Here is a 23,501-nt window from a genome sequence, read left to right as displayed (position 1 = left end):
AAGGACACATGGGCATCGGCAGGATAAATTGGTTAGGTCGTTGTGGCTATATTTGATAGGAATGTTTTGTCATGTTTCTTTTGTAGCATAAATGGAATAGGCTACAACTGCATTTCGTTGCATTCAGAGTGAACATAAATGATCCTTGTATCATTAATTCAGCTTCATTTCTTAACATTTATTCCAGTTTGTTAGGTCTGTTGAAGATCACCCATGAGCCACCTTGACTCAAGGGCACTGTCATTGTTATACCCTGTGGAAAATATACTATCCAGAGGCATGAAAACTGAATTGTAGCAGCTTTGGATTGTTTTGTGCAATCCGTAAATAAAAAGTAGTTGCATAGAAGAACCCCAACATTATATATATATATATATATATATATATATATATAAGCTTCAGAATTTAATTTACAAGCTCTACAAAGCTCAAAATTGAACCTTCTTTATTGGCACAAGCAACACAATTGTGATGAAGTTTGATGCACTTTGCACCTTGAGATGATACCCTAAGGGTCTTATGTTAGTATTCTTGATTTGCTGAGTTTTAGTGCTGGGGATTCAACAGCTACTGTAGATTTTCATGTCCAACAGGGTATTGGAAATGCTCAAACTGCACTGTTGTGGTAGACTTCTCATAGACTAAATAATACAAGTAATACAGTATTAATATGCCCTGCAGCATACTACAGAGTACTGTAGTGTTGCAATCACACAGCAAGAAGATACTGTGATTCTAATATCACATGTGAATGAAATAATGTTATTTTTTAGAGTAAATTTGTTCCTTTTGATACAACAAGCAGAGAGTTGTGTATATTATGATACAGTTTGAGCTTTATTACATTGCATTATTTGAGTAGTGGGTGCAGACATTCATACAGGAAGTGAGTGTGCTATCAGCAACTGTCTCTGATGTCTGTATCTCTATAATATATATTTGTTTCACTTTTAAATAATATATTTGATACATCAGTTGCCTTTCGTGGATCATTATCAGCCATTACAAACCTCCTTAAACAAAAGTAAAAAAATCCTCTCCAGCTGTAACAAGGATTAAAGTTTTTTTTTAACTTGTATGCCATCATTTTGTCTGAATAGGAGATTGTGCTATGGAATCCATCAGCTTCAAATGGCTCCGAAAAGAGCCAATGGTAATATTGAAGGATTAAGCCTGGGTGGAGGCTTAAAGTAAAACTCATATTTATCCTCTCTGGAAGACCGTTGTTGCAGCAGTAATCCACATCACTGAAACTACACCTGGATGGTGCAATGATAAACTTACAGCAGGTTTTGGCTGAATCTCATTCTCTTTCTCCAGACACTGCTTCTCTTCCCAGAGACTGCAAACCAGTGAGGAGAGGTGAGGAGAGGAAAGGCAAACAAAAATGTGTTATTAGGGGAAACAAAAAACATGTCTGAAGGCCCTGTCACACATATCTGTATGACAGAAACGTATGCTGGCGCATACGAAATATCAGTATCAGGATAATATCAATAGGTTGATATAAATTAAGGGTAAGTTGTGATCGTTTGAAGGACGCAGACGTTACGCCGAACACGCCAGACATACGGTCCTGTCACACAGCTCTGTATGGCAGAAACATGCCGCCGTATATGAAAATGAGCTAAAAATGTGTCAGAGTCCAAATACGTCCAACTTTTCCACAGCGGTGCTGTAGCTGACGTATACATAACTTATACTTAACACATTATTATACGTATGTCAAACATTGATAGCTTATCACTTACTTATTTAAAACGTATCAGAGTGTCTGGCCAAAGGAGCTGGAAAAGTGGCATCTGGTTCACGTCATGCTGATGCTGGAGAACGGCTAACATGCTGAACGTTAGCTGTACTGTAGAAACACGTTTAATAAGTTACTCCATCGTCAGGCATAATGTTAACATAGGTTACGAATAGGTTATCCACTCGTTATCAATAAATTGGCTGTAGGGATTCACCGTCAGCCGACGTAAACGTAACGTACCTCTAACGTAGTCACGTAGGTATTCACGTAGGTATTTACATACTATATTTACGTAGGTAAGTATTCACGTACTGTATTCCGTATTCACGTATGTCTAACGTCACGTAACGTCTGCATATCTTATGAAGCACATGTCCGGTAATTTTGAACATGCTCAAAACATCAGCGTTCAACAACGCACCCCAGCGTAACACAGTGAGCTCTTAACGAATACTACTTATACCTTCCCTTACATCAACGTAAACCAGCGTGTTGCCGGTATTCGTCTGATACATTTTGTATTAGTAAGTGATACGATATCAATAGGTTAGACATGCATATCTGTATATGTTCACTTTTCCGATCCGATGAAAAGTTTGACGTATTTGGACTCTGACAAATATTCGTATGCGCCGGCATACGATTCTGTCATACGGATATGTGTGACAGGGCCTTTAGTTCCTGGTTAAACAGAAAGAGAAATGCAATGACAGGAACAAGCTTTTTTATTTTTTACATTTAAAGAAAAGACACTGCTGTGGTAACCAAAACTCATGCCAATATCTTGTTACTTGAAAGCGCCTAAAAAAGGGTGCAGTGGGTGTCAACCAGTTATAACAAGCTGCCATGAAAGCTTTCCACTATTAGTGAGTGAATAAAACAATCTATATGCTATACCTTCGACACACATAAAAAAAAGCCAGCTTCTTTATAAATATACACAAAGCATCATAATTGAGTATAAATGTGCACATAAAAACTATTCCTATGAATCTTTTATCTCCCTGCGGCAGCCACTTTTTTGATTAAAGTTTATATGAAATAATTTCAAGTCAGCTTTGTCATTGTGAAAAACCTTACACATATTTAAAAGCTACACGTATCACAAAGTAAATGATATTAATCTTCCTGACAATTTGATATATTAGATATTAACTGATATACAGAGAAAGCTGCACGAATGCTAAAATATGTGACTGGAAAAAGTGCTGAATTCCAGACGATCTGTTTGGCTAAAGATAAAGGACGCAGAGATTTTTAAAAAGGCATATTTGCATGGCGAGCATCTGTTTGTCATATGTGGACCGCTGGCCATTTGGACAGAAGAGGAGGCGGGGGAAAAGAACAGAAGAAAAGTCAGGAAGTGGGGGAAAAGATTAGTCTGGAGGAGATGATGAGAGGACAAGAGAGCTCAACCACCAAACGCTGCCACAAATAATATGCACACTCATCCTGTCTATTACCGCATCCTCTGAGAATGCTCTGTAAGTGGTTTTCATTTAATATTTCAATTACTGCCGGGCCTTCAACTCTCCCTGAAAATCCCTGCATCCTGCAGATCGTATCTTTGCAATACAGTGGTGAGTTTGCTGTGGTTTAATATTGCTGAAGCAATCCATGGTCAAATGCAATGCAGGGAAGATAAGAAAATAGATCTGATTAAGAGGAAATTAAGCTGTCGAGTAAATAAGGAGTATAAGAGCTTACTGACACTATTTTCATGACTGTATCTCGAATGCTTAGCTTCCATACATATTTCAACAGTTTTCTTTGCTACACATAAAGTGGTAATTGAAGTGATTTTATTTCTTACCCTTCAACTGCTATCATTGCTCACACACCAACTGAGTAGGGCTGTAGCAAATGTTGTCTTTTTTCACATTGGAAGCTTCTATTGAGGTTTTGAGATATTTTATGACGGCATCAAAAAATGTTGTTTTCAGAATATTCTGTTAGATAAAAGTATGTTGTGAATTTTGGCAATGATTACTTCTCTCTTTTTTCAACAAAGAAATTGACTTTTGGACTTTACAACACAGGAGTGTTGAATAGAAATGCAAAAAGAAAAAGAAAAGCTAAGCATATACGCATGTTCAGTAGGAATTTGAATGTCAACATTATGAATGAAGCTTCAAACAGCCCTACTACAATTGGCACTTTAATTATTTACCCTGCACACAAGGGAATAGTGGGTGCTTCAACTTCAACTGACAATCCAACCGCTTTCATACTGTAGTTTACAGAGCAACTGCTTTCATTTCAAATACATAAACTGAACATTTGACTGCCAAATATGGTGCTTCACTTGAAATGTTAGCTCCTTCCTTCATTTACAGTTCAACCGCCATGTCAACACTGTTACCTCTTCACATTCTGTTGATAATCTTAGTTCATTTTTTCTAAATTCCGGCATATCTCACACATTGAACCTTTAAGTGCTTCAGCTTGAAACTCCCTTTTAACATCTAACACACACAAATAACTCACTTTTTAAAGACATTTTACAGTCTCTGTACCTGCACTTTTTGTAAATACAATTCTTTGTCCATTACTGGTTGATTTGACTTTCTCCAGCCTTTAAAAATGATTCAGGAAAAAGAAATGCTTTATGACGTATGCAACCTTTAACGAGGGGTCACATTCAGACTTGCTTTGTTTTCAAGGGTCAGAAGCCAAAATGTTTGGGAACCACTGGTGCGTGTTATTGTGTTGCTTAGCAATGTTCCAGTGACCTCCCTTTGGCCTTTTGGAGAGTGTGAGTACAGAAAAGTGGGAAATACTCAAGTGAGTTTGTTATTTTCCATTTCTGTGGGTGTGTTTGACCCTTTGGACACACTGATAGCGGTAGAGTGAGTTGGGGGGAAGGAAGAGAGGAACCTGTAGCAGAAAAGAGGAAAAATTGGTTACGATGAGAAAAGAGACTCGTGGGAGCGAAAGGAGAGGATTAGAGGAGAGGAACAGAAACAGACTCCAGCAGGACTGACGTAATGAAAAGGAACCAGTCGCGGAGAGCTCAGCAAGTAAACATCCAGAGCAAAAATAAAAATCCACTAAAACTTAACATGTGTATGATGAATTGTCTACATGAAGTTTTCGTCAACTTAAATCTTATGTTGTTACTACTGAAACAGATATGGCAAATAAAATATCCCCCCAACAGCCGGGTTTCAATCCAAATATATCTCAAATTTGAACCGAATTTCGGAGAAATCTGGAAAATGTGAACGAATGCATTTTTCCATCCACTTCCGCTCCATGACGCAGTTGAAAGCGTGCTAGTCGGACCTAAAGGTGTAAGGTTGTAAGGTTACATCCTGTATCAGTGTCGAGCGATGAGGAGCGGGGAAGAAGCTTCAGTGGATGTTGAAGTCGCATTCTTAATGTACCTCATCATTCAAATCTGTTTCCATTGCACTCTTCCATCTCAGCCAAGCGTAAAAATGTTCTTGTGATATTTTAAGATCTTTTTAAAAAATTGGGTATTTCCAACACACACACACACACACACACACAGTCCAAAACTTCTCCTTCCACCACACCGGTTTCACTTCTGTGTTTTGTGTTCTGTCATTTTTATTTGACATTTGATTCTGAAAATGAAACTTGCAGCATGAGTGATTGCAGAAATAATGTGTGTACGCTTATATAAATATATATATACATACACTTACCATTTCAGTTTGTACTGTGTCTTGTACTCTCTGTCCTCGGCAGCTTTCAGTTCATTGCATGCCTGGAGGAACTGTTGCCTCAGTTCATTGACCTCACTTTCAGGCTCCTCAGAGGTGCTCTGCTCCTCTGTTCTCTCCACCTGAGCATGCAGCCTCTCTAGCTCAGCACGACACCTCTTTGCTTCTCCCAAAAGGTGGATCTCAGAATCCTGTGTACTATTGGATGAAACAAACGATTTAAGTATGTGGTATGCAGTACACAGATACTATTTCCTAACTCATGGGTGCGTTCAAAAACACAGGTAGAACAGTAGACTGACTCTTATTTGATGTAATTATTTCTACATGAGAACAGGACGGTACTCTATATAAATGGTAATCACGTAACAATAAATAATCCAAACAGCCATAACTCCTGTCTGATTCAAATTATTCACAAAAGCTGTGGTGCAATATGCACGTAAACATACAGTAGCTGCTGATGTCCATGATAGATTTCTTAGTACTAAGCCAATTAGATGTAACGTGCAGACACAAATTGGTTTCTTGTTTTCACAAGAAATTACACAAAGATTTGTTGTTTCCACAAGAAATTGGGGTCTCAGAAGTTAATTCCACTTCATCTATTATGTGCCTTGATGGCGATTTTGGGAATCAGTGTTCCATTACGGATTTGATGAAGCTTAAAAAGAAGTCTTCTTCTATTACAGTCAGTTGTGGTAGTTAATTGACTAAATGTAACAAGAACTACATCTTAAGCATAAACTACAGGTTATGAACTTCTTTTTAAAATATAAAAATGTAAAATTAACGGAGGGGTTTTATCGGTATCGGCCACGACAAGCAGGTAATTATCCATATCCATATCGTGCATCCCTATTTAATACTGCCTCAGTTACATCCTTGCTTTCACCTCTTCGCTCAAATTAGGATTTCTGGCTCCACTGACTTGAGTGATAAGTGACCCTAATCAAAATGTCTCGTCAGAAGCCAGGGGCTTGTCACATATGCTACTTCCACACTTTTCCAACAGTTTATAAGAGCAGCACAATGAGATCTGATAAGACTTAAAAGTCTTTTTCAAGGACACTTCAGTTGGACAGACTGTGGCTGTCACAAGAATTGAACTTCTACTATTCTGTATTCTCAGCAGCTTTGCAGTAATAATGTATAACAAATAATAATAATAATAATAATAATAATAACACACAATTTTCAGCATCTTTGCATAGTACACAAATTAACAAGAAGTCATACCTCTTCAGAGTATCATGGAGGAGCCTGAAGCTGGATTTCAGTTTGGCGACTTTGGTCTTGCTGATTTTGTCCAATGACAACTGAAGAGCATGGAAACAGAAATATTACAAACCATATGGACATGAAAAAATCATTTCTAAAGAGGAATTTGCAGGTAGTACGCAATATAATTGACTATATATATATATATAGGTTGATCATAGGAATTCATAATATTAGATTTATGCAGATATAAATAACTATAACTAATTTTGGCCAATTATGTTTCCGTTTTTGCAAAAGGAAATTCCACATAATTGCGGGGAACATCTAGTTTTCTCTGTAGTGGAATTAATTATTCATATTTTTATGCCTACTCTAAATTAGTACATATGCTTTACAGACTGTTGCTGGAACTCAATATTATATGAATAATATATATGAATATATGAATGAATTAACCAAAAAATAGGAGACCACTGCACAATCCTTTAAATAAATTATTATTAGTTTAAACTTGGCTCAATCTGCGCTGCCCTTTTCTCCGAGCTACCAACAACCCTGTAACAGCCAGGTGACGTGCAAACAAAATCGTGCCTAAGACCTTAGTGAAATCGTAGCCCTCCATTAAACACTTAGTCAATGGTTCGTGTCACGTGTGCATTAAAGCGTCATTTAGCATTCTGTCATTAGTGTTCATTCAGGGCTGATACCGATTATTCATTTTAAAGCCTTTATCGGCCGATACCGTTGACGTGCCGCTAACATAGTGCACCCTTAATTTATAGTAATTCCTGTGTGTGTAACCAACATCTCCAAACTCGTATCAGCATACAAGTGCTGGCTGGGTTTTAAAGATTTCCCCTCCCATGTGTCAATCATCCACACCTGAACAGTCCAGCTACAGTCACACATTACAGCAGTCCTAAACTGTTTGGCTTCATTCAGCTAAAAGTTGGCAACAGATCTTCCTGCACGGGTCTGCCAGCTCATGTTGCACCATCTCAAAGTCTTTGGTCTGACCCAGGGCTGCCTTTATAAGATATTAAAAGATCGATATCTCACATTATGTGGGAATGTCTTGCTGTCATCTTTTCCGGACAGAATATCCGATACGATCGTATTATTTTGAACCAGATACAATTCTGACAAGTAAGCTCTTTTGTAATATTGTTTAGTCACAAAATGAAGTTCCAGAAGTCGAAAACTAAATCACTAGAGATTTCAATGGAGTTTCAAATTTCATAACGGTCAAAACTTTTTTGATAAGAATCGCTTTAGTTCTGCTGTAATATGCTCAAACTTCAGTTACTGTTGTAAGAAAAAGCTCCTTTCTGCCTGGACTCAAAGTGTGATCGACCACAACAAAGCCCCACTCCCTGATGTCTGCAAGAGGATTTAACTTAAGCTGAATAAAATCCTAATCATCACAGCAGATATCACAGCATCAGAACACCCTATCACAATCAGTATGAAAAACAAACCCCCCGAACTATCTGCGATCTCAAAAAGGAGAAGACAAATCATGGCGAATGGCTCATATATAATGATACATTCTTTAGATTACAGGTACCAGCCCTGGATGTGTTTAAAAAGTTGATAAAAAAAGATACACAGCTGTGAAACCTTGACAAAAAGAAAACAGAAAAGAGAAGGATATCAGGTCAACAGTGTTGCAAAAAGGGAACATTATCACTAAGAGTTGTTGTTCAATTTCTCTCTGTGGCAACGTGGTTCTGTGTGTGTAAACAGTGATAGAAACAGAGGGTCAGTGTTGTTCCCTCTTATCTTCAGAGCCAGGTTGGCAGAGCGGGGAGTAATGAGGGATAGCCTTGTCTGAGCTGCAGAATTGAGGATATCTCAGGTCGGACTGTGTAGCAGGTAATCTAACGGCAATGAACACACACAAACGCTCTGATTATGTGTGTACACACACACACACACACACACACACACACACACACACACACACACACACACACACACACACACACACACACACACACACCTCACCCCGACTTCAAACATTAGGGATAGCTGATATGCGTTTAGATTCATTCCATTATATTGTTTATCTGTCTATTGTCAAATGTGCTCGCAAGTGCCGGACCACGTTCCAAGGGCTGAAAGGACAGAGATATGAATGTTGTGAATGATGTAGATTAGGCCTCTTGTTAATATGATTTATTCAGATGTTTTAGTCAGTTTGCATTAGCAGTCCCACAAGGTCATGCCACTACGAGCTAAACACCTCACAAGTATTACACAATTTGGAGTTTAAAACAGTTTGAGTTTGGTTAAATCTCTCACGCTTGCATCTTGAAATAGTAAGTGAGTCATCTGGTCTGGATTGATCTCTTTAACAGCAACTTGTCATGTAATCTAATATTAACTTTTTTTCAAAATAACATCAAATATGGTCAGTGTTCTGTTTTCAGTAACGTAGATGACATACCGGCGATGCGACAAACATCCTGGCCACACAATGGACATTTATCTGAGAGAAGCAGCCTGAGGCGGTTTTGGGCAGCCTCTCCAATTCTGGTGCCAAGACTTATCTTTAGCGGTAAAGGGTATGGGAGGCTTTTATGGGTGGCTGCATAAGGCTTGCATGTGTTCGACCATCTTTGAAGTGAGATAGAGACAATCTCTGGAAGATATTTATGCAGCCACATGGACACACAAACCTGTCCGTAGACTCCCCCGAGCATGTGATCTGTACTGCAGAGCAGCAATAAACCTTCCAGTAATGTAAGTGTGTGGTGCAGCAGGTATGTGAAGTGTATAACAAAAAAAGAACCTGTCGGCACCATAAGTCTGCACCCGCAGGGAGAAAGAAAATGACCACGGGGCACATCACTGGATTCCACTATGTAAGGGAGAGAACTACCATCCCTCTCTGTGTATCTTCTACCTTCATGTCCTTATATTGACCTTTTGAACTGGAGTTGAGCCGACAGCTAGATTGAATCACTTTGTTAGTAGAAATTTTGCGCTGTAATATTTTCCTTTCTGGCGGATTCCTTCTCATCAAGGCTGAGCCACTTCGGTATATGGAATCAATTATCCGAAACTGTGTCGCTTCTCTAGAAATACGACATGTGCATGACGTCCTCATGCAGAGAAGTGACACAGAAATAAAAATCCAATTACATGACCCGTGGTTATGAATCACGTGATATACTGGAACAATGGAAATTTTAATGGTCACACACATGTACACAGCGAAATTTAGACTCTGCATTTAACCTCAGTGATTATATATTATCAGCACCTGGGCAGCATTGTGCGGGTCTGGCGCCTTGCTCAAGGACACCTCAGCAGTGCCCAGGAGGCACTCCACACTTGGTGCGTTCAGGGACTTGAATCAGCGACCTTCCACCAGGTACTCCCGAAAAAAGGCTTGACTTACGGCAAAAAAGAAAGTACGCGATCAAAACAGGAAGAGGAAAGCGCTTTTGTTTTCCCCGGTAGCTATCAGTAGCTTCGCAGTTTCTTTCCCCAGTAGCGGAAATGGCGGACGGTGGTACAGTCACTAACTGTGGAAAACAAAATGCAGTGTGTCCTGTGTTGCTGGTAGTAAGAAAATGCATCTGGTTGTCTTTGCGACAGTAGAGCCAACAATAATACCAACAAATATAAACGCCAGGGTGGGGAAGTTGAAAAGCTTTCTGTTTCTACTGTAATGAGTTTATAACAAGACTCCAAGTAGGGGAACTTCCTGTACATGTCACTGTGTGAGAATCCACAACTAATAATTGTTCACTCTGCAGAATAAACAATACATTTTAATAGCTTGTATTTGCTGATTAATTTTTTACAAGATGCTCGATGAAATTGTCCGAGGTATGAATAATGTTTGTGGGAGAGTATGAGTGCCATTTCAATTAAGACAATCTCAAAACCGCCAAAACAATAACCACATCCGTCATTACAGAGAAAGGGGTATTGTTTATTCATAAATACTTTATTATCTATTCCATCAATGGTGACATCACCGCAATTAAAGCTGTAATAAATGTTACACATTGTGTAAGTTCACTGACAGTTGGGGCCACAGAATGGAGGGGTGAGGAGCCATGTGGAAGTATCTTTGAGCGAGAGACTTATTGTAAAATAATAATAAGTACATTTGGAATTGTCACGGCAAATAAAGTTCTTATGGATGTCCTGAGAAACCTTTCCAAAAAAGTACTGATATCAGTGTAAGCACCTCGAGATCATCTGGGTAACATTTCTTTCTTTGTGCTACCAACATGTCTCATTTCCCTTCATTAAAAAACGACAGCCTATTCCACACAGAGCTAAATGCAAGAGAATCATTAAGCAGCACAAAATAAAGCGCAGCCAGCAGTTTCAATGAATGATTTCCACACTGACAGACATGCGTTTGTTTTTCTTGTAAAAAGTCTGGTACTTATTTCAAGAGTACCTGCTGCTGTTGGTTTGAAATGGCTTTTTGATTTCCACATTTTGTTCAGGCTTAAGAAGATTGAAGGCTGTCTACTTTCAGTTCTAACTGTCCTTACACAACACGGGGAAAAATTGTAAAAAGGAAAGGACGCTGTAATAAAAAACTAATTATAATATAGGAAACCAATTTAATATACAATGTGACATATTCTATTTATCCATTAGAATATATCTTATCAAAATTCAGGTGGCTTTACTTAATTTAACGCAGATCTATTCTGAGTTAATTGTGCCATCTGCGGCTGTATTACGTAGGTAAAATTAAATATCGAATCAAGACAGAGTACTGGCAGGAGCTCAATATTGTTGATCGGTATTCAGGGAATACTGATTATTTTTGCTTAATTTGCAACATCCTGATTAAGCCTTGTAAATCCCCCCACCGAAAAAACAAGTTGTTTGTACTGTCGCAAACTGGCTCAGGGATTGTGACAAGATGGGAGTCCATGCAAGGTTATACTTTAAACAAACATAGTTTATTAAGACTAAGGTTAACACAAAACCAATAATGGAATGGGTAGATTAGCAATATCCGAAATTAAATCAGTAGGAAGGGCCATGCAGAGTGAGCACAGGGGCCAGCATTTATAGATTTAGAATACACTGTGTGAGAGCCATTTAACCATTTGTTTGCCTTTGTGTTATTTTTTACTTTTTCAAACGCTGGGCCTGACGTCTGCAGGTAGCGTAGCAGTGAATCAAATTTAGTTAAGCGACCTAACTGTGTGATTGATGATGTTCTTTCTCAATGCAATACACTTAAATATTTGTTAGCAAAGGCATCACAATTGATAAAAAAAAACCTTTGTTTCATATTGATCATCTTTTAAGGAAATTAAAAACAAATCCTGTTTTTTCCTTTAATGCCAGGAAGCTGATTGTATCTCCCACTTTCTTGCCTTCTCTTGACTCTCGGGATTTTTTTGTACATGAGTACTTTAGCTCATTCTTTTTGTCGGTTGGAAGCTGTCAATCACGGAGCCCTGAGAATCATCACCGGCTGTAAATCTATCACAGACCATTGTACTCTGTATCCTTCAGTCAACTGGTCATAATTATCCATCCACAACGTTGCACTGGTATAACTTTCTTAAGAACTCTAAATCTTGGAGTGCTGCCCATTTATTTATGAACATGTCACGTAAACAGTGCCGCCATAGGCTATGCTTGGAGGGCTTCACCACTCTCTAAGAAGGCCTTCTCCCACTCTGCCCCCTCAAGCTGGACCGAGCTACAGCAGGAACTGAAACTGTTCAGTATGGATCCCCTCTGGGATTTTTGAAACAATTTATAAGAAAATCTCGAAAGAGTGTCTGTGGGAAAGTTTTAGAGTTTCGCTCTGGCACTTGTGCTGTATTTTGTCCTTCCCTTTGTGTCGTGTTGCTGTGTTGCAACCAGGTCTCTCTTGAGAATGATACCCTGTGTTTCAATGAGATTACCTGTATAAATAAAGGTTTGATAAAGCAAAGAGCAAAGGTAAACGTATGGAAATTGTAATTGGTTTGTATGTTACATATTGCATTGGACATTGCAGCACTTGGTAACGTATTGTAAAGCCACTACACAATGTAACACACAGTACCCACCTGACAATACAGTGTTGCAGGAACACAGAAAAGCAATGAACATAAAACAGTGTATGATCAGCAGGAACTGAGGTTCAACTCCTGACCTTAAGAACACATCAAAATGTTGATCTCAGTGTGAGCGCCAAAGCTCATCACAATTGTCCAACAGCCTGCAGCGAGACAAAGCATAGTTCAAGATACTCTGCCTTTACTAAAATCTACCAATCAAATGCACACAAAACATTTAACATAAGCGCTAAACCAAAGTAGTATACCTAAAGGTTCCTCTAAGCAAAGGCTCGCTAGCCAACCAAGTTGTCCCGAGACGCACAACACAAAGAGGAAACCAAGCTACAACAAAGCTCACAGCAAACAAAGCATGAGTTACAGCGCCTATTGCCTATAAGTGAGCAAGCTACCAACTTGCAGACACCAACAACAAGTTACAGTAAAAGACTTGCTGCTCATTTTAGTGCCAACAAGACAAATTGTAATTGGAACAACGCCTCTTTATTGCTGATGCTGGCTAACCATGAATTTAAGAAATGTTGTGTCCACCTGAGCCTGATTTGGAACTGGAGAGTTGACAATTTTCAATAAGTCTCTGGAATCTGAACTGGCGTTTAAAATTTGTGCTTAGGACATCCAAAATCACAAAACAACATAGCGTGGAAAAACACCACCCCGATGTTAGTTGAGTGCATAGTTCCTCCGCAGTCATTTCACTCTTCAGGGAAATGAGCAGACTTCAGAGTGAGTCAGGATGGTAGCGTGCGCTGACAGCAGGGACATACCTTCCCTCTTTACGTCAGTCCCTGCCTCTCTTTCCTCCCCCTCTTTCTTTCTCTCTCCCCCAATCCCAGAATCTGTCTGCATCTCTGTGGTTTTTCACAATGCTGCTGATATGGTGTTTTGCATTACGCAATAGTACTACCCCTCCCATCCTCTCAAACTCAGCACCCTCCCTCCTCTCTCTCTCTCTCTCCCTCCCTCACTCGTCCTGATATTAATGACACAGCTATCTGAGGCAGCGGCAGTCCCCCTGCGCTCTCCCTCCTGCAGGCTGTGCTCATACACACATACACTCTACAACCAATGGGATCCTGGACATACATTCACATACTCCTATACTTACAATCTTGCAGCAGCAGCAGCAGCAGCAGGCACAGACATACACTCACACACACCACTATTTGCATTCAGACACTTTGAGTTCATATCAGAGGCAGTTGCAGACACTTTCACTTTACACACACTTATTTCTCCTTCACAAATCTCACACAAAAAAATGAGGACAATTGTGCTTTGTGTCTATGCCAGTCTCCTGCTTACAGCCACCTTGGTGCTGCGCAGCAGCCGCGCAGCGGACATCCCCGTCAACTCACACCAGAGATGGGACCCTAGAGGACCCTTTTCTTTAGAATCTGAATCTGGGACTCCTACCTCCTGCCCCATTAAACTGAGACCCACAGGACAGTGTGGGAGCTCCGGGACCGGGGCAGAGGAGGGGGAGAACTGCCCTTACCAGCTCACCCTGCCTCCCCTCACCATCCAGCTGCCCAAGCAGTTCAGGCTGCTGGAGAAGACGATGAAGGAGCTGCAGAGTCTAAAGGAGGTGGTGAACAAGCTGAAGAGCGGGTGCCAGGAGTGCCGTGGGGCACGTGGCAGTGGAGCGTTTGGACATCAGCAAGCTGACCAGGGACAGACGCAGAAGGATGCTGGGGAAGAAGTGAGACTGGATCTGACAGGACAGGACGTGCAAGGTGGGTCCAGCCAACAGGAGAGGGGAGATGGGGTCTCTGGAGCTACTGTGGACGTTGCTGGACTGGGGCATGGTTCTATTTTTGGGAAAATTACACCGAGCCCAAGCACTATGCAGGAGATGCAGGTAAGAGGCGCAGTTCAGTCTCACAAAAAAAGAGACAATTTCTTAACAGTTTTAAATGGAAAAAGCAGGATGATTTTTTACCAAGGAATGAACTCAATTTTTTACAAATACACTTCAATGCAAAGATGAAGCCTTTGGGTTACTGAATACTGAGCAGTATTCAGAAAATCTTCTTGTGACTGACTGAAAAGTTTAGAGCTTTGACAGCCTAATCTAAATTAGCATAATCAATAGTTTTGGCATTGGGAACTATGTCAAATCTGTACACGTTCTTTAACATTTAAACATAATTTCAACGTCTGGACAGACAATGCAATAGTGGCACTGCACCAATTGCTGTATTTCCATCAAAGCCATGTAAATTCACTGTAGGACAGTATCATTATCAGCTTTGTACAGATTTTAGTGACACAGACCTGTACAAACTAGACGAGAATGTGCTTTTGTAGGAACTAAGTCATCTAAATTTGCCCAGTCAAATGTATCTAGCTGGAATGTAAACTGGCCAGATGGTAAAATACCTGTAAAGTCCAACCTGGCACCAATCCACCAGGGACAATTCCTGATACTGTAAACAGGGTGGTGGACCAGTGTTAGACACCAGCCAAACGGTGGTAAATGTTTTCTGTCTGGTAAGTTTGTTGACTTTGGCAGACGGCCAAACACGTAGACTCGTTTCTATTCTAAAATTGAAATCCGCTGGTTAAACAATGAAGGAGGCTGGTGACAGTAATCCACCTGCTTTGTATTCTGTGCACAGATATAATTTTCTTCCCCCCCGCTCTGGCCCTTCCCAGGTGAAAATGAATAGGATGTCAAACAGCCTGCGCAACGCTAGGAACCAGATCTCTGCTATGCAGGGTCGTCTGGAGGGGCTGAACCTGCTCAACATGGACAACGTTCAGGCTATGGTGGACAGACGGGTGGAAAACATCAGTGGAGTGGTCAACAAACTTAGCTCCACCTGCACTTCCCAGTGTGCAGTACAGAACACCCCTCAGTGTAAGCCCACTTTCACTAAGATTACTTTGGCAGGATTCTTCTTTTTTTTTTTGCTGTTTTGAGTGCGCCAATCTTTTTCTCCCATTATTTTGTTCTATCCTATCTTACACTGTCATTTTAAAGCCCTCTACATCTTCTCAGCTATTTATTATACATGTATTCTCTTTTGACCGAAAACCCCTTGTGTTGCTTTTGTGGTATATCTCATTCTGTTCCATCTTTGCTATTCCAAGATGTCTGTCCTCTTCTCATGTATTCCATGTTTTGCAATCTTTGCATGATCAATAAGCCCTCTCTCTACTCTTCTTTTCTATTCTCTTAAAGTCACCACAGATGTTGTTATGGTAATGATACTCCAGCACACGCTAGACACGCCCAACAGTTTGAGGTTGTTGTGAGGTGAATTCTTTTGGCATTGGATCTATCCAATCATGCCTAAGTGAACATGGCGACTTGTTATCATTACAAACAACGAAACTCTGGGTGGTCACCTTCATCCAATGAGACCTTTCTTTCTGGGAAATGGGAAGTGAAATCTTCCAGGCTGACGATGACATTGACGTCTACACACAGTGCTTTGTTGTGATCGTCATGCCTTCTCTATTACCGATATGAAGAACATTACGTAAAATCATGAGAGGAATCACCTTCATACTATGCTACAGTGAGCCTCTATACAAAAGCTTCACATGTCCACTACATTACTATAGCAGAGCCTCACTCGGCTAAGTGCAGCCATAACAAAAACTTCCACATCAAAATAGCTTTAGCTTGAGTCATATTGTACATGAGGGAAGCAATATGACACATAGGGTCAACGTAAGAATTCAAATGACCTCTTATATATTTATATTATATAGTTCAAGTGCCTTAACATTCCACTACTCTCCATATGCAGAAACTCAAAAAGGGAAGCGAGAGAAAATAAGGCAGATACTTGGCGCCTATGCTATAAAAAGAAAAAAAAAAGGTATCAGTTTCTAGATACAGGTTCAATTCTGTAGAGAGGAAGTCCAGAGACTAGTAGAGCCTCATTATGGAGAGTATGTAAAATCTTATTAGTAGGGATTGCAAACTAGCGAAGCATAACAAATATTCCACTTTACATTGATGTACAAGCTTATTTGGATGAAGGCACAGCTGAAATTCTGGCCTCTTTTCACACTGAAACTGAATAATATCCCGATATTGCATGAGTGAATGTGACATTATATTGGGGCTTTTATGTGGAAAACAGATGTGAGCTTATTTCTAAGTAGATTAGCTGGGACAGCGGTGTGAAGGGAATCCCAGCTTTCTCTCATCCACAGCGTTTTCTTTTCCCCCCTAAACTCGCTTCTTTCTCCTTCAAACTCTCCTTCAATTCTGTCCTCTCTCACTTATACATTTATCCTCTGTCTATCTGCTCTGCATCGCTCCATTTCCCATCATATCTGCACTCTTTTTCACTTCTTCTCTCGCCACAACTTTCCCTGTCTCCATCTCTCTTTAATCCCCTTTTCCCCAGCCCCTTCTTCCTCTGGAGGTCATGCGTGCTCTTGAGTGCTCATTCCTGCATAAAACAACTAGCTCTCATTATCTCTTGACAACACCACAAGACGAAATGTGGAATTTCCCAACATTAGTAACGGATGGCACAAAGGGTCAGTAACACTTGTCTTTGTACATCAATCTGTCATGTTAAACTCAAGATCTGGCAAATTATGCAACCGCAAGAAGTAATGCCTGACGGTATAAACAATTGCTGTCATTACCGTTTTTCTCAAGTGATATGACTCATTCAAAAAGACATGATTAATAATTTGATCTGAACTTTACTTTGATACACACCAATACCATTCCAGTGTGATGTATCTTAATCTTAAAATACTAAAACCAGATGGTGAATTACTATGCCCTCTACTTGCTATGAGCACTTTTCCAGTTGTTTATCACGGTGCTTAGTGAAGCAATTCATGGCGAAATGGTTCCCCTGACTCCTGAATAAACTATACAGCTGCAATATTGTACCTTAATTTTTGCATAAACCAGATTTACATTCTGTTTTCATCCAAAGAAAGACAAGCAGACCTAAGATGACATCGTCCACAAATTAATTACATTTTAGGAGATGTCATATGAGATGGATGTGAATTTTTATGTAGATATGAGCTGTAGGGATGGATCCTTGGCAAGCAAACGTGAACAACCACTAACACATAAACAGGGATTTACAAACCAGCCACACTGGTACAGCTCATTAGGCTACACTACACAGTTCAAACAGCATTTACACTCAGTGAGTTTAGAAAAAGGCATCTAAGGAAGCTCAGAAAAATACATTTTCCCAACCTTTTTCATCCCTTTACCCAAACTACTCTGTTCTAAGTTCAATAAGACAGCAGCTGATGAGGAACACGTACCTAAAACACTGGAATACATTACTCAGACATTTTAGGCCAGTGTAGAATTGCAGTTTCACCATCAAGCAAGACTAACTACGTTTGTCAAGATGCTTTTATTGCTCACAGCTCAGTACTGTAAGCATTTATTTCACCCTCTTTTGCCAATTCCCATCCCTGCTGCAAGCACTAATCTTCACTTTCACTGGGGTAAGACGTATTAGGGCCTTGAGGTGAACGGATAGCAATTCATGTTACTGTTCAGCTACATTTACTCAATTATGAACAAAGAATGGATGCCCAGTCTGCTGTCAGGAAGTGCTTGTCTGCAATGTGGTGACACACAACTTCCTAAAAGGAAGGGTGTTTCTTTTTGATTCGAGTTTCTTTTCTGTCAAAACAGACAGTTCTGCTTAAGCCATTTTTGTTGGGAAAGATTATACTATCACTTTGGATACAGACGCTGACTAGCTGACTGCTGGTTGTCACAGAGCATGCTTCCTCGATAACAGAGATGTCTTCCTTTCATGCCAATCATTTATCCGTGTGCAGTCAGCCAAACAGGCAATGCGGTGAAGAAGTCGTCTATGAAAGCATAGCCACCTTTTAAATGGAGGTTGGTAAGTAAGCAAGAAGACAGTACAATCACGCAGCCACCCAGCTAACCATTCATATGACTCATCACAAGGTCAGACAGCCAATCAGCCAACAGTCACATCAGTAAGAGGCTGATATTAGAGTTATTTAGGTCAGGTACAGTGCCAGAGGTAGTGGGATGAGATAGCTCTTGTCTGCCTATGGATACTGGCTGCAGACAGATGGTGACCAATGAGGAGAGGGAAATGATAGATAGATAGATAGATATATATGTGGGAATGTGAAGTGGAGAAACTATAGTCACTTAAAGTGAAGGAGACACTGAAAAGATTTACAGCACAATACTTTGAATGCCAAGTGCAGAGAGCGGCGCTAACGTGACAAGGATACATCTCTCAAACATCGTGCTCGGCTCCAACACTGCTTTTCAAATGCTGTGATCTACCGTTCTGCAGCCATTTTGCACACAAAGTGTTCTTCGTACTGTGAGAGGAAAATATATAAGAAGACTGGAGAGTCAAAGCAACCAAAAGACATGAACGGTGCTTTTATTATGGGCACCATGTACTAGTTACAAATACCTTCTCATGCACATTTCTCCACTCCATTTGGTCTAGACTTCCCCTTTCTGTACTCCAAGGAACCTGTGTAATCAGTAGGTCTCCCCCCTGCGTTTGCTCTATTATAATCTACCAAGCCACCAAACAGATTTAACAGTATGACAAGACTGTATCAGCAGTGGACTGCGTCAAACAAACTCTGTATGGGTTCAACATGCTGCCTGCCCAGTGTCAGGATGATTTAGGCCCCAGGTGCCGAACGTGCGGGGAGGGGGTACGCCTCTCTAATCCAGTTTTACACTTTCCCACGTTTTGACAAGTCTGTTCCTTTCAATTCCCAAATGCTAACTGACAGGGGCCTTTGGACCTTGGTTTTGGATGGGGTCAGCAGCTTGCAGCGCGACACAGGGGACAGAAGCAAGAGTTACAGAAATAAATATAAAAAAATAGGGGAAGAAATCTTAGAAAGCAGTGGAGCTGTTTGAAATGGGCCTGTGGCGCAGCACAGGAGAAGGTCACTGACTTTTATCCTTTAACAGTGGCCCCTATCCCTTCATTTACTTTCTTTTATGTTGGAGTCCTGAATGTGATTTTCAGAAGGGGCACATCATGTTGAGAAGCAGAGGACAGGCCAGAGCTATCAAGTGCTTACGGAACGACATGCAAGTCCTCGGTTTTATGCTTGATGACTTGTTGAATTTTTGTTGGATCTGCATGAGAAATTTGGGAATAGTACAGTAACAGGTTGGGTAGAGAACATGCTGAACTCTTTTGTGTTTGAGTAGACTGCCCCGGAAATTAATGCAGAAATGAGAACTTCCACAACGGTTGAAGCTGGATTTCCTGCTAACTTGTCGCATTTTCTTTTCCTTTCTCCAGTCTTTGCCTCAGGAATATTTACCATCATCCACTAACATCCCCTTAAACCCTCACCCCTTTTTGTTTATGTTGCGGCAGTCATCTTAGCCCCTCGAGATTGTTCAGACTACAATGTGCTGGAGGTAAGGAAGAACGGTGTGTATCGCGTGACCCCTGATCCCCGCAATGGCACATTTGAGGTCTTCTGTGACATGGAGTCCTTTGGAGGTGGATGGACCGTGATACAGCAACGGGTTGATGGGTCTGTCAGTTTCAACCGCACCTGGGCCGAGTACAAGAAAGGCTTCGGTAACCTCAGGTAATGGGCTTGCATAACTTTCCTATGCTCCTTCAAAAGATATCTTAAAATGGGGGAACCAAAGCCTGTAAATTCTCTGATGTCACTTAGAGGCTTGAAAATACAACCAGTTATATCAATCTGGTATTTCCAGGTCTTATTCTTTGGAGGTGGTCAAGGGCTTTGTGTATTTTTAAGTCATTCACAAACTTAATGGAAAAAGCTAAAGCTTATTGTCATCCTATTTGTATGTAAGATAGGGGGCTCAAATACCACATAGGCGTCAGAGGGATAATGTCATGTTTCAATATGTCTCTTGTGAATTCTCCAACTTTATTGAAGTGGAATACTAAATCATGCAAAACTCAAACCCCAAAAAGTTCAATAAGAACAATTTCAAGTTAAAGAAAAGAAAAGAAAAGCTAAACACCTCACAGCAGGCCTTTTATCATCTTCTCAGCATCACCTAAATGGTTCCCACTAGCACTGATTGTTTACCACCTGTTTTCACTATCACTGATTATCACATGTAAAACAACTAAATAAATACACATAACCACAGTAGAGCTGACCCCTTTTAACATAGACTAACTTGCTGATACAATTAATGAATTGAGACATATCCTGGTAAAATAAAGGTTATAAATAAATAAATAAAGACAAAAAAACCTAAACAAAACAGTTCATGTTGGGAAACAGGTACAGGTACAGGAAAGAAGCTTTTTCATACCAACTATATTTCGTTTTAAAGCAGTACCTCTGATGATAACCATGCATACAGATGTATATCCCACTGAAAGAACAATGTCTCCTCTCAACCTTATTTTACTGTGACACTACTCTGCTCTTGCATCGCCTCCTTTCTTCTCCCCCCCTCTGGCGTTGAGTCAAATCAGTTTGAGTAACTTTCTAGTCAAATGTACAAGGATATGAGCTTGTTAATAATCAATTTTTTTACTTTGTCCTATCCCCTCCTTCCTCTACCTTTCCCTATGCTCAAGAGGTGAGTTCTGGCTTGGCAATGACCATATCCATTTGATGTCAAAAGCCAAAGACATGATCCTGCGCATTGAGCTGGAGGACTTTGAGGGTGTTCGAGAGTATGCAAAGTATGACCAGTTCTATGTGGCTAATGAATTCCTTCACTACCGGCTGTCTGTCAGTGGATACAGGTACGATATTACATTCTGTGTGTGCATGCATGTGTGATGAAATATTCATAAAAAAGGACTACATCTTATATATGTATGTATATCAATTTGTCATTGTAGTGGGACAGCTGGGAACGCTGTCAGTTTCAACAAGCACTTCAACCACGACCAGAAGTTTTTCTCAACACCTGACCGCGACAATGACATGTACCCCTCTGGAAACTGCGGCGCCTACTACAGCTCCGGCTGGTGGTTCGATGCCTGCATGTCCGCCAACCTCAACGGGAAGTACTATCACAAGAGGTACAAGGGAGTCAGGAACGGGATCTTCTGGGGAACATGGCACAACATGTCGACAGAGTACTACCCTACTAACTACAGGCAGGCCTTCAAAACTGTCAAGATGATGATGCGGCCAAAGAACTATGCTCCTTAAGGGGACAGGTAGCTATTAGTGTAGTCAGACGGACAAACGGACAAACGCAAACAAAGACAGTCAGAAAATGGAAGGAGTAGACCCAGAAACTCACACATATAGTCATGCATTTGCGCACATTTACACATGCATACGTGTACACCGAAAAAGACTTTAGACAGTTTAAATGCAGTAATAACAAAAATAATTCTGAAAAAAAATGTAACTGTGCCATTACTTTTCCCCACTGCAGTGAGTGTGGCCTTTAAAATGTTGGATTCAGTTGATGATACCAAAGGACAATGGACTATGAACGATGATAGACTAATAAAAAATACACACATGCAGTGTAAAGGCCAGCCTCTGACAGTGGCCATTATATTATACGGAGGGTTAACATCAGACATTTTTCACTGTTTTTCTGACATTTCTCCTCTTTCTATCCTGCTGCCTCCTGCTATAAAACCAGCTGAGACGCAGCACAGCACACAGTAGTAGTAAAAACTAATGAACTGTCATTTTCTCCGCTCTAAATGGTTTCATAATTAACAGCAGCCACTCAAGTGAGGTATATGAGAGCTGATGATACAGTTTTTAGTGGCTTTGGAATTCATTGTGAAAGACTTCATGCTGGGGTCAGAGTCAAACTGTTTAAAAAATAACTACAGGAAGTGATATACGACACTCTTTGGGCAGCGGTGCACAAGTAATAGCTTCTGTGTCGTTCATTTAATTACACTGGGACACTTTGCTAATGTATCATCATCCTATACTATATAAAACACCCCGGTATAAATATGCAGCCTGAAATACATTTCTATCGGATTTTTCCCAAATACATTCTGCATTATTGATGCTCCGGTAAATTCGTCTTGACAGCAGCCCCGGAGCAGGACACTGCTGCAACAAAAAAACTGTTCCAATTGTATTCCACCATTATCTCTGGGTGCACTGAACTACTGCACATCTCTTGATGCCATACTCCAGTTTCCACCTGTAAAAAAATCCCCCTTCTCCCTGACTCACCACTTGTACAATACTGCCGCCTAGTGTTAGAAAACTGTATAGCACCATTTAATCCATTCTATACGCACTGTGAATGGGAAGGATGGGGAAAGAAATGTTTCACTTTAAGGACGTGTACAGTATTTATTTTATTTTGTGACGTATGACAGCTTTTATATAATACATAGGTCATACAGTACAAGGTCTAATGATTGTTGATATTTGAGCAATGATAAAGACATTATTGTGACCATTCATAGTAATTATGTGTGTATTTGGAGGTTTGTGTGTACGATATAGATCTTTTCTATCATTCATATTCAACTGTCATGCCAAAAGATTATGCACTTTTTATATCAAAAAATGAATAAAGTTCTAACTACATGGCTGTGTACATTGCAGTGTTTGGTAGTTAGTTTTAAATCATATTGATGCCTGCTCATCTTTTTTGAAAGCATCTTAATGAATGTATACAAACTGTATATACGTTTACCATTATATCCATAAAGTGGGCTATTTGACGCCTGTAAAAATGGAAGGATGAGTTGCTGCATGCCCATAATGAATGGGTGTTGACTCAATAAAGCAACTCAATAAGAAAATTAGTTCATATCAATTTCACAGATGATGAATGATTCAACTTTGGGC

General features: G+C 40.2%; 2 protein-coding genes across 3 annotated transcripts in view; one reads left to right on the top strand and one right to left on the bottom strand.

Moving 5' to 3' along the window:
* Positions 1-23,501, bottom strand: part of ccdc146 (coiled-coil domain containing 146) — a 51,653-nt gene that overhangs the window by 26,453 nt on the left and 1,699 nt on the right. For both annotated transcript variants that reach the window (XM_029461580.1, XM_029461579.1), the window contains exons 3-5: positions 6,679-6,758; positions 5,422-5,637; positions 1,285-1,342 (exon numbers count right to left, since the gene is read on the bottom strand). In XM_029461580.1, coding sequence (XP_029317440.1) covers positions 1,285-1,342; positions 5,422-5,637; positions 6,679-6,758 — 354 coding nt within the window. The remainder of the gene's footprint in view (positions 1-1,284; positions 1,343-5,421; positions 5,638-6,678; positions 6,759-23,501) is intronic.
* fgl2a (fibrinogen-like 2a) lies at positions 13,987-23,281 on the top strand. The gene is made up of 5 exons (XM_029461581.1): positions 13,987-14,586; positions 15,384-15,588; positions 20,084-20,303; positions 21,284-21,454; positions 21,554-23,281. Exons 1-5 carry the CDS (start codon positions 13,987-13,989, stop codon positions 21,867-21,869), a joined length of 1,512 nt encoding a protein of 503 aa, XP_029317441.1. The 3' UTR covers positions 21,870-23,281.

This window comes from Cottoperca gobio, chromosome 23, assembly GCF_900634415.1.
Source record: "Cottoperca gobio chromosome 23, fCotGob3.1, whole genome shotgun sequence".
Taxonomy (NCBI): Eukaryota; Metazoa; Chordata; class Actinopteri; order Perciformes; family Bovichtidae; genus Cottoperca; species Cottoperca gobio.
The sequence above is the reverse complement of the archived record's forward strand: the minus strand, read 5'-3'. Positions and strand labels throughout refer to the sequence as shown.

Bases quoted from the DNA above. Each gene is read 5' to 3' on its own strand.
- fgl2a (XM_029461581.1), top strand. From the start codon at position 13,987: ATGAGGACAATTGTGCTTTGTGTCTATGCCAGTCTCCTGCTTACAGCC. The intron at 14,587-15,383 runs GTAAGAGGCGCA...GGCCCTTCCCAG, and splicing joins GCACTATGCAGGAGATGCAG to GTGAAAATGAATAGGATGTC. The intron at 15,589-20,083 runs GTAAGCCCACTT...ATGTTGCGGCAG, and splicing joins AGTACAGAACACCCCTCAGT to TCATCTTAGCCCCTCGAGAT.